Source organism: Thalassophryne amazonica, chromosome 7 (genome assembly GCF_902500255.1).
Source record: "Thalassophryne amazonica chromosome 7, fThaAma1.1, whole genome shotgun sequence".
Classification (NCBI taxonomy): Eukaryota; Metazoa; Chordata; class Actinopteri; order Batrachoidiformes; family Batrachoididae; genus Thalassophryne; species Thalassophryne amazonica.
In genome coordinates this window covers 5,644,882-5,657,243 of record NC_047109.1, presented here as the reverse complement: position 1 = coordinate 5,657,243, position 12,362 = coordinate 5,644,882, and the positions used below count along the sequence as shown (strand labels likewise).

Below are 12,362 nucleotides of genomic sequence, written 5' to 3'. Positions count from 1 at the left end.
ACAAACGGACTTTTCTCAGCCTAGACAGAAGGAATTAAATTATGTTGAATGTCGTTTTGTAAAGGTGGACAAGTTTAAAGATGATCTCACTGAAACGGACAGGTAAGATATTATTTACTCCTTCTGTGAATGGTTTTAATATTTACTAATAACGTGTTATGCTACTAATGTACAGTACATTAAATTGTATTCAACAAGGAAACAATATTTATTTTAAAAATAATTTTCAGTTCCTCATGTCATTTTTTTAGGTTTGAAATTTTTTTCTAAAGGAAAAAAAAACAATCCACACTTCCTCATCACTTTTTTCTGATTCAGATAGCAAAACTTTTTTTTTTTTTTTTTTTTTAATCAGTTGATTACGACCAAAGAGCTGGCAAAAAAACCCAGTTTATTACCTCCACCCATGCAGAAATTGCCTGCATTATTTATTTATTTTTAGAATCACCATTCTGTGTCTGAACTCTGCCAATATCATCACTGTTGTCAGACTGAAGGTTTTCCTCCAAAGTTTATTGTCAACTAAATAGGCTCAAAACCATAAATGCTGTGTCCCCACAGCTGCTTCAGAATCACCTTCAGACTGGACTTAAACAAAAAAGCTCCACACTAGAAAAAAAAAAAAATCATCCTCCAGAATGGTAAACTTCAAACCACACTGCATCTTCCAAGTCTCTGGGGTCATGGTGCTTTTTGTCAGACTGTATTATTGTGAGACTTGAATGCAAACCAGTGCCCTAAAACAGTGACTAGATGTCTTTGGTGCCAGGTCTCTTTGCAGGATCCTGAGTACCACAGGAACAACTTTGTGTGACTTTGGTGAGATCAGATGATGAGTATCAGTTGCCATGTGAGGAAACATTAGCTACAATAGTTTGGCCATGTGGCGCGTTTGTCTGGGCATGATCCAGCAATTACACAACGGTGCCTCAGTGGATCCCAGCGACTGGAGAAGACCAAGGACAGACAAACACTTCACCTGGCTGTAGCAGATGATTGCTATGGAGGTGTGAATGGGCCGGTTGTCTGACTGTTGGTTGCCATCCAGGGACCCAAGCTGGTTCCATAGTGATGGATGTGGTGATGTGAGGAACAGCACATTCCTCAGGTGAGATATGACCTGATTGAAAAAGAACCAAGCTATCACGCTCAGCTGAGAGAAAATTGGTTCAGGTGGTCAGGAACCACCTAAGCACAGGCCTTCCATGAACTATAAGCTTCTGGAACACCAGTGCCATGTTCTGCAGACTCTCAAATACAACTAACATGTTAGTTGTAATATGAGAGTCTGAACAAACAAAATATTGTTTGTTCTTTTTAGAACAAACAGTATTTTCAGTCAATTGTTGATCCGTAACCTGTGGACTTAAATATATACCAAGTAAAAACTAAGTCCCTTCAGCTGCTCCCATGTTTAGCACTCGGGTCACCACAGCAAATCCGAGGTGGATCTGCATGTTGAACTGGCACAGGTTTTACACAAGATGCCCTTCCTGATGTAACTCCACGTTACATGGAAAAATGTGGCAGGGGTGGTTACACAGGCTTGAACCGGTATAACAGTATATCTTCTCTCACCCCCCAGATGTCTTCCCTGCCCACCCCTGAGGCAACATTCCTACAGGGCAGCACTGATTAAAGCTTACCCAAACCTTGACAAGGCCTAATCAGGGATAGAGCAGCCCCTTAAACTCTATTTTCTCATGGATGCCTTATGGTTCCAGATGAAGACAGTTTGATTGACAGTGAACAATATTGATATTCTTTCATCTATAGCTATCTACAGAGCAATATTTACTATTCTGAAGTATCTTATCCCCATCCAAATATCCTCTACAAATACAGTAAAACTCACCTATCTGTCATCGTATAAACCGGACATTCGCACTCACTGGACAGAAGCAAAAGTCCCAATGCTTTTGTGTGGTTTTCCATGTAATAACACCGCATATAACAAATTTTGTATAACGGATTTTTGCTCACATCGGACAAAACATCCTGTCCAACTGCAATGCATTTCCATTAAAAACCCCTCACATATGCTGGACAAAACAGTCTTGACTTGCCCAGTAACAGGTACAAAATGAAGTTCACCACTTGACACTCCCTGATTAGAGGAAAGTGGGTATCGTATTTCTGTGATTAAAAGACCATCCATTTATTTTTTTCAAACCATGCTCAGTTTAGGTCACCTAAACAAGGCAGGTCCGTAATTCAAGGCCGGCGATTATTAACAGTTCTGCTTGCTGCCTGCACTGTAATATGGTGTTAAGTTTCACACACACCCTAGTGTAACGAACCAAACTGCTTTAAAGAGCAGAGCCTTCTGCAGAGCTTTGAACCCGCGCACCTGCAAAATGATGGAGACCACAAAGGACTGTGATTGTTCACGTTTTCTGGTTTCACTCCTTCCTCTCCTGTCTATTTTAAAAGATTTTGCAGTGTGCATGCCAATTACATTTGATCGTGGCTCAAATACATTTGGATGCATCAAATGACTCACGATTCATGGGAGGGAAATTACATGTATTGTTGGTTTTGGAAGTTGATGATTGTATAAAGAAGTGGAGCTCTGTTGAGGGACAAATTAATCCAGAAAAGCCACTGTTCCTGCTGTACATTACATAAAGACAAGACGGAGAAGTGTCACGTGCACATCTACGTCATTGCATGGCTACAGAGTTGGAGAAGCATAAATCAGGCTTTAGGATTTTAAGGTACCACTCCACAGCAGACTGAGAAAGAAAGAGTGACTTCACTAAATGTAATCTTTTTAATGCACATAATGACCAGCACTTAAGGCAGGCATTTATTTTTTCAGAGGAAGTTTTGACCTGGTCATTAAATGAGGCAGGTCCCAATACAAGGTCAGGCATGTTTAATCAAGGAAATACGCAAGTATGGACCAAACATAAGCACGGACAACAAAGGTGTAAAAGAAGATTTTCCCAATTTAATGAGGCCAACATAAATTAAGAAATCATTGTAAAAATCAAACTAACAAAGATTTGGGCCCATCTGAAAGTACAGAAACTCAAAAAAAAAAAAAAAAAAACCCAGACCTAATGATAATTAACAGAGGCTGCTTAAAAGGGGTGGAGTAACCGAACCCTAACTCAAGAGGGGAGATATCAAAACAAAAAGAAACAAAACTACTAATTTAGCAACAAAGGTAAACCAAAATAACTTTAACTTAACACAAACTCAAAAAGTGATTACAAAAGTGAGATCAAGCAAACTAAATATCTAAATTAACAAAATGAAATTGAAGTTTCCCCCCTCAGTCCATTTTGATGTTGGTAGCCTCCGAAGTTATAAAATGGCTGCCACGCCCTTCAGTCCGCCCTTTTTTTCCAAGCAGCTCCTCAGAGAAAACAAGGGTAACATTCAGACAAATATTAACTAAATGTGTACCCAATAGAAAATATGTATCCAAAATAAACACACACACACACATATATATGTGTTTCATTACAACCCGATTTCTAATGAAGTTGGGACATTGTGTGAAATGTAAATAAAAAACAGAATACAATGATTTGCAAATCCTCTTCAACCTATGTTTACTGCCTGTGTTACATCACCTACCTTTGCTTCTAACAACACTCAATAAGCTTTTGGGAACTGAGGACACTAATGTGAGTGTCATGACTGGGTATAAAAGGAGCATCCCCAAAAGTCTCAGCCATTCACAAGCAAAGATGGGGCTGAGGTATCAACACTTTATGAACAACTGCGTGAAAAAATAGTCCAACAGTTTAAGAACAATGTTTCTCAATGTTCTGTTGCAAGGAATATAGGGATTCCATCATCTACAGTCCATAATATAATCAGAAGATTCAGAGAATCTGGAGAACTTTCTACACGTAAGTGGCAAGGCCGAAAACCAACATTGAATGCCCGTGACCTTCGATTCCTCAGGCAGCACTGCATTAAAAACTGACATCATTGTGTAAAGGATCTCACCGCGTGGGCTCAGGAACACTTCAGAAAACCATTGTCAGTTAACAGTTTGTTGTTACATCTACAAGTGCAAGTTAAAACTCTACCATGCAAAGTTTAAAACACATACATCAACAACATCCAGAAATGCCACCGCCTTCTCTGGGCCCGAGTTCATTTGAAATGGACAGATGCAACATCTGTGATGGTATGGGGGTGTGTTAGTGCTCATGGCATGGACAACTTACACATCTGTGATGGCTCTATCAATGCTGAAAGGTACATCCAGGTTTTGGAGCAACACATGCTGCCATCCAAGCAACGTCTTTTTCGGGACGTCCCTGTTTATTTCAGCAAGACAATGCCATGCCACATTCTGCACGTGTTTACAACAACGTCGGCTTGTAGTAAAAGAATACGGGTACTAGAACTGGCCTTGCCTGCAGTCCAGACCTGTCCCCCATTGAAAAGTGTGGCACATTATGAAGCACAAAATACGACAACAGAGACCCCAGACTGTAGAAACAACTGAAGTTGTACATCAAGCAAGAATGGGAAAGAATTCCACCTACAAAGCTTCAACATTAGTGGCCTCAGTTCCCAAACACTTATTGATGTTGTTGTTAGAAGGAAAGGTGATGTAACACAGTGGTAGGGAAAATACCACTGTCCCAGCTTTTTTGAAATGTGTTGTAGGCATCCATTTCAAAATGAGCAATATTTGCCACAGAAACAATAAAGTTGATCAGTTGAACACTAATATCTTGTCTTTGTGGTGTATTCAATTGAATATAGGTTGAAGAGGATTTGCAAATCATTGTATTCTGTTGTTTAATTTACATTTTACACAACATCCAAATTCATTGGAATTGGGGTTGTATGAAATAATGAAATTAATGAAAAAAAGACTAACACTGTATGGTGGTGGCAGGGGTGTCCACCACACCCGGCTTCGTCCATGTGCATGGACAGAACATCCTGTCTGATCGCAGTGCATTTCCATTAAAAACCAGGTTTTGCGAAAGGGCCTTTGTTGGTTTTTTACATTAACGTTGGTACCAACTACACGTTCACCTCTGTGTTTTTGTGGTGCTTGTGTCCTGCAGGTGGCAGCGTAGCTGGGGAGTTGCACACAGATGCTCTCAGCTTCAGAGTCTGAATCGACTGTCTCAGCAGAACCGTGACACGTTGATCAAGCTGAAAGGTAAATCTCTTCCAAATCCTCACCGCATTCTACAAGAAGGATACGTCCATGTTGCCATGTACAGGCTGGCACACCTGTTATCCTGTGTATCATTCAAACATCAATAATGAGAAGCCTGTCACAGCTACGTAATTTCAAAGCCCCAGCTGGTATTGAGGCGCTGTTTTTGACTGTCTGGCTCTGATCGTGGGACAGTATGTGACTACAATGATTCCATATGTTTGTGGTCAGAAACACATGACAATCACAATCTGGCTGCATATGTGTTCTGTCATTTTACTGGAGGTGTGGACACTGAGGCTTCCTTTGGGGTGCTACCATGAGTGCCACCGTAAGGGAATCGAACCCTCCCTGCTCCCCAACAGACAGAAGAAATGCAGACTGATTCTCATTGGCAAAACCCTACTTAACCACAGGAGACTGCAGACTTTCAGTTCCAGGAAACTTTCATTGACCTTGGCTGCTGGATCAATGCTCTAGCCACCTGCTTTTAGGAATATTCATTGCTGCCACCAGAGCTCATCCACCAACACTGTCTACACGGCGGGTGGGGAGCTGTTGACCCTGACTGGTGATGTTGTCGGGTTGTGGAAGGAGTACTTCGAGGATCTCCTCAATCTCATCGTCACGTCTTCCGAAGAGGAAGCAGAGACTGGGGACTCAGAGGTAGACTCATCCATCACCCAGGGCAAAGTCACCGAGGTGGTCAGAAAGCTCCTCCGTGGCAAGGTCTTCTGGGTGGATGAAATCCGTCCGGAGTACCTTAAGTCTCTGTATGTTGTGGGACTTAGGAGGAGCAGTGTGGTTTCGTCCCTGTTCGCGGCACACTGGACCAGTTCTACACCCTCCATTGGGTGCTCGAGGTGGTTCATGGGGGAGTTCGCCCAACCAGTCCACGGTGTTTTGTGGATCTGGAGAAGATGTTTGACTTTGTCCCTCGAGGCGCCCTGTGGGGGGTGCTCCGGGAGCGCTATCCGGTCCCTGTACGACTGCAGCAGGAGCTTGGTTCGCATTGCCAGTAGTAAGTCAAACCTGTTTCTAGTGCACGTGTGGCCTCCGCCAGGGCTGCCCTTTGTCACGGTTCTGTTCATTACCTTTATGGACAGAATTTTTAGGCACAGTCAGGGTGTAGAGGGGGTCCGGTTTGGGAACCACAGAATCTCATCTCTGCTGTTTGCGGACGATGTGGTTCTTTTGGCCTCGTCAAATCAGGACCTTCAGCATGCACTGGAGCGGTTTGCAGCTGAGTGTGAAGCATCCGGGATGAAAATCAGCACCTCCAAATCCGAGGCCATGGTTCTTGACCGGAAAAAGGTAGCAAAGGTCATTCTCACCAGGAAAAATCAGCACCTCCAAATCCGAGGCCATGGTTCTTGACCGGAAAAAGGTAGCAAAGGTCATTCTCACCAGGAAAAATCAGCACCTCCAAATCCGAGGCCATGGTTCTTGACCGGAAAAAGGTAGCAAAGGTCATTCTCACCAGGATTGAGTACCACGTACTTGCTTCTGCAAGACCAGAGCAGTCTGCACCTAGCTCTGAAGTTCTCAATAACTGAATGAAATTGAGATGTGGGGATGGGCCAGTTATCTGCCTGGGTGGTTGCCATCTGGAACTCTGGACAGTTTCATAATGTGGTAGATGTCAGTAGGGCAGCACAGTCTTGTTTGAACCCCTACGTGATATCGCTGGATTTGACCACTGCTTGGGTCAGCTTCCTGGTGCAACAATACAAACAGCATCACTTCACACGGGAAAAATGGTGTACTGCTTGTTTTCCGGCTGCAGTCACCGAAGCATTCGCAAAAAGTACAGTTTTTTTCAGTTCCCAGCGGTGAAGGGAAGACCAAACAAATGGGAGAGGTTGTATCTATATTTTTAGGCCGACAGACCTTGACAGACTAGCCGCAGTCTCTCGCCTGCACAACCGCCTCAACATGCTTGAGCTCCGGGGTCATAAACAAACCGCAACAAGGTTGGTTGGTTAAATGATTAGCCAAGTAACTTGAATAATTTGATTACAAAAACTGTTCGAGGCAAATTCTGTGCCTCGAAGCTCTATTTAACATGAGCTTTGAGAGAACTTCGAGAGTACATATGCCAGGCCTGTGTGTGGTGCTGTAATGTCCCCAGAAAAAAACAGAAGAAGACTAGAGCATGTGCATAAGCCGTGTAAGAGCTAATCAATTTAGCACCAAAAGCTACAGCTTTCCAATGTGACACACAGAGTAAAGTAAAGCCTAGATGGTCCACGCTGATCATCTGAATAGCTTATTGCGCATTTAAAGCCTATAAAAAAAAAAACGTGATTTGGTCCGCTAACTGCTCTCCGCACCACGTGGGGAGTGACTATTGACCTGGCGGGCGGGTACCCACAGTCTAAGTTTGCTATTCGCCCAGTGGCCACCTATGGTCTCTCTCTGCCCGGTGTGAGGGGCTCAACACTCCCCTCACACCGGGCGAGTCACAGCTCCGTCCCCAACCACACTGACAAACAGTCTCTGAAAGAAGAGCCTCTCAGCAGAAGGCCACGCTTTCTTCTGTTTTGCTCAGACTCGCACTGAGTGTTTCGCTTTTTAATCTTCGCTTTTTTTTTGAGCAACACACAATGCTTCACAAACATTGTAACTTAAATTAAAAAAAAATGACTGTTATAGTTAGAAGTTATGGCAGCTAACTGAAACCAGTACTATGTAAAAGTGTAGAACCCCAGGATGCAGAGCAGCTGAGACACGAAGGTGAGGATAGATAACAGTTTATTCACTCAGGTGAGTAACACCAACCCAGAGTTCAATTGCCTAACAGTCTTGAGACTGGCGTGAGTAAACCGAGGAATAATCTTCATAACGGTGTGGAACAACTCAGGAAATCTTTAAAGGAGTGAGCAAACTCTTATTGAAAAGTGAGAATGAACAGAAACCATCTTTCATGGAAAGGGCGTGGCAGACAGAATTCAGACTTAGCAAATCTCCTTTCTTCTAGCATGATGAAAGTCACACAGACAGAATCAGACTGATATTTAGCTTCTTCAGAAGAATGAGTCCAACTGAGAAAACTTTCTCCTTAGATGGAAATTAATGCTGGAGTCTTTAACAACAGGAGACACACAAACTGAAGAGACTACTTCAAAGGAGAAAAACTCAGGTTCTGTTCAACTTAGGAATGTCTCTAATTTCTTAAATGTGGAACTCCAACTCTATGACAGGATTAACCAAAAATAGTCCTTTCTTCTACCAAAAGGGTATGAACTCAGAGACAGGAGTTAACTGAGAAAAAAAGTCTTTCTTGCTTCATAAATGGGTTTAACTCCAGGGTGCAAAAAAACAGGAATATACTCACTACTCACTAAACTCCAGAGTGCAAAAAAAACAGGAATATACTCACTACTTACTACTCACTAAAAGTCCGGTGGTCGCACTGTCTCCACTCCTTTAAAGAACGCCTTTTCTTTTTCTTTTGTATTGTTTTTTTTCCCCCTGTTTAAATAGTCCACAAGTATCTTCCGTTTGTTTACTCTGAAGTCACGTTTAATCTCGAGAGATTTTGCGAGATTTCCTGTCTGAGCTGTGAATGTTCGTGTGTGGAATCGGTTTGTGTGTGGTGGTGTTGTCCTTACCGTGTGGCTGAACACCACACACTGTACCACCAAACCTGTTACATCTATGATTTTTTTTTTATCTTCACGTGTGTGGTCTCTCAGGTTTTGGAAACCTAAAGATAATTTTAAATCCTGTCATGTGAACTAGGCCTTATCATTTCATATCTTCAGTTAAATTTAAAATGTTTATTAATAAATAATGTTAACATGTATCATAACTTGAAAATCTAAGTGAACGTGTTGTGAATGAGGATGCATGTGGACGGGAATGTTATTTTATTTTTTAATTTTTATTCAAAAAAGAAGCTGTTCCAAAGACTTGATTTTGAGTCTGTTACGTAAGCATACATGCATTATATGGTTTGAATGCACGGCTTTGAGTTTGTTTAATCCGCTTATACCATGGTCCCACACAGTGAGCTAACACACAAATATTTATTTAAGTTAACAGAACTTGATAAAAATGTGTGAGTATTTGGGACTATTTTATACCAGTCTCAAGATATTTGTTTTATATTATATTTTCCCGTCTTCAATCTTGTCCAGTTCATCTGATGTTAAATCTTTACGCCGTTGCTTTTGCTGTTCTTCTCGTTTGTTCTCCTCCTCTTTCCATTCCTCAAACGTTTTATTTTGGCCAAAATATTAAAATTCACGTGGAAATCCATGTTTTATCGCGTTCTGTCATTCACCTGTCAAAACACAGCTGATCTGCGCCAAGTGATTTGCGCGTTGCTATGGTGACGACCAGAGCGGAGTGATTATAACAGTGACTTAACTCACCGAACTACGTGTGCGTGTACACGAAAATAATGCACGCCAGTTACACATGGAATTCTCACTGACCATGGTATAAGCTTGTTTGATGCAACTTCTCCAGCTTTAGAAAACACCCGCTCACAGGTCACAGATGAGGCTGGAGTGCAGAGAAACTGTAACTGCTCGATGCATGTGCTGACGCATCGGTGTTGCTGGACCCATCACTACTCACTACTAAGTGGCAACAGGAAATACACCATCAACCAACACGATGCAAACATGCACTAATACAATGGATCCACAACTCAAGATGAACCAAGCCCCTTTAAATAGACAAACAAATCAGAAAACAGCTGTAGACATAGCAGGTGGAAATGATCAGACCTAATTACGTGTATGGACCACCAGTGTTGCCACAGTTACTTTGATAAAGTAATCCAATTACTGATTACTGATTACTCCTTGAAAAAGTAACTTAGTTACTTTACTGATTACTCAATTGTAAAAGTAACTAAGTTAGCAAGGTGAAGTCCAGAGGTGTCAAATCCGGCTTCAGAAAGTAAAAACCCTCCCGTGTGTCGCTTCTACCTTTGCACCTAAAACAGGTGATCTCAATAATTAGCTCATTCACCTGCCTGAAGAGCTGAACTAATTATAGTCAGCTGGTTTATTGGGAAGATGGAACAAATATGTGTCTGGACTTTTATTTCTGAAGATGGATTTGACACCTCTGGTGAAGTCCGGATTTAAAAGATGTTCCTGCGAGCTTGGCTAGGGGGGAATTCCCCTTTGGCTGACCTGGTAGAATTTTGCTCTTCAGTTCAAGCAGTCTGGTGTTCGAATCCCACCACCGTCCGGCCAGAAAGGTCCTCCAGTCACATTTGCATGTTCAGCCTCCAGCTGAAATGCATCTGCTGAATCTCAGAGAAAGACGGATTAGAAAAAATTTGACGCAGGGACCCAGTCCACCAACCTAAAAAAAAAAAAAAAAAAAACTTCAAAATATTTAAATTTTACAAGTCGGAGGAAAACAAAAAACAGTCTATTCACTTGACTAGTTGTCAGCCTGACTGAGAATTACACAGACCACCTGCACTTATGGTCCAGTGACAGGGGAGTACTGGGCTGAGCTGAGCTCCTGACATCGGGAAAGATCCAAAATGTGTAAAGATGTGAAACAATAAATAATTACCCAGGAAAACAGAAAGGGATACACTAAATTTGACAATCTGCATGATGACACAGCAACATTGTGCCGTTGTGTTGTTTAAAAACTCAAAAGTACTTTTTGTCCGATTACTCGATTAATTGTCAGAATAATCGATAGAATACAGCCCTAACCGCAACACATGCCCACTTTCCAGTGTATCGTCACTTTGTCTTTGCATTTTTACTTTGTTTGCTGTGTAATTTGCCCGAAAAAACTCAGAGAAAGTGCATGTTTCTGATGGGGACATACGAGGGCTGTCCCCGGATATAGGATTATTGAGTCATATGTGTCATATGACTCTATATTTGCAAACTGTTTTTCTTTTTTCACTTTTGATACTCTGTGTGCTTCTTACCCTGTGTGCTGTTATGCAATGCTGCTGGAACTTCAATTTCCCTGAGAGAGTCTTCCCAAGGGATTAATAAAGTTCTGTCTAATCTAATCTCTAATTTAATGTGTGTATCACTAAATAAAGTGCCATATGGGCTGACAATTATAAAAAAAAAAAATTGTTAAAATACTGATGTCTAAGTCATAAACATGGGGAAATGTGGTTGATTTCACCTTCCTCTGATAAATGCTCAGAAACCTCAAGCTGTCAGGAATATGAATTTTGGTGACATCATCTCTGGTTGTACCCCTAAAAATGAAGATTAGAGATTAGATTATATAGAACTTTATTGATCCCTTGGGAAGACTTCCTTGAGGAAACTGAGGTTCCAGCAGTATTATATAGCAGCACACAGGGTAAGAAGCACACAGAGTATCAAAAGAGAAAGTAAAAAAGAAAAACAGTTTGCAAATATAAATATAAATGCACAAATATAAATATCTGACATTCTGATCATTACTGGGTACTATACTGTTCCTCTCCTTCCCGTCCTCTGTCTTCTTGTTACTCCTCCTCTCTCTGAGTGAGGAGTTGTACAGTCTGATGTCCTGAGGGACAAAAGAGTTTTTCAGTTTGTTGGTCCTGCACTTGGGAAGGAACAGTCTGTGGTTGAAGAGGCTCCTCTGGTTGCTGATGACGGTGTGCAGAGGATGACTGGCATCGTCCATAATATTCAGCAGTTTATCCAGTGTTCTCTGTCACCATGAATGGGGAAAACTGTAAAACTTGTGATGTCATCTGGTGTCACAGACCGAATGGTCCCCCTAAAAATTGGTCTGCCCAACCTTTGAAATCATTCTAAAGTCAGTTTTAAGCAGAAACAAGGCCGTTTTAAGCAGAAATGAGGTGATAATTGGCAAGTCGCTACTGATGCTCTGAAATGACGTATGTTAAGCCACATGTCAGAGTCAGACATGCTGCTGCTATGCTCTGATCGCTTCCTCGTCTTATGAAATAATGCTGAATTTATGTGGAAATGATTGATGCACAAAAGCTTCAGATATCACTTCACTTTGTGTTGAGATAGATGATGACGCTGCTGGTGCTCCGAAATGATGCATTCGTAGTGAAGGCAGGGCGGACCAATTTTTAGTGGGGGGGTGTTTGGGCAGTGACACCGGAAAAGCTGGGCATCACCATATTGAGAGCCCTGCCCACACTGATTCACTATGAACTCATTAATGCACAAAGAGGCGGAGCGTGGGTGGCTCCATGTGATCCGAAAAAAGCCTGCACATGAGGGGGGCTGCACTGTGGTTT

The 12,362-nt window shown here is 41.9% G+C and overlaps 1 protein-coding gene across 3 annotated transcripts in view; it reads left to right on the top strand.

The window, feature by feature from the left end:
- Positions 1 to 12,362, top strand: part of tcaim (T cell activation inhibitor, mitochondrial) — a 138,669-nt gene that overhangs the window by 87,391 nt on the left and 38,916 nt on the right. For all 3 annotated transcript variants that reach the window (XM_034173750.1, XM_034173751.1, XM_034173749.1), the window contains one exon: positions 5,049 to 5,146. In XM_034173750.1, the coding sequence (XP_034029641.1) occupies positions 5,049 to 5,146 (98 nt within the window). The remainder of the gene's footprint in view (positions 1 to 5,048; positions 5,147 to 12,362) is intronic.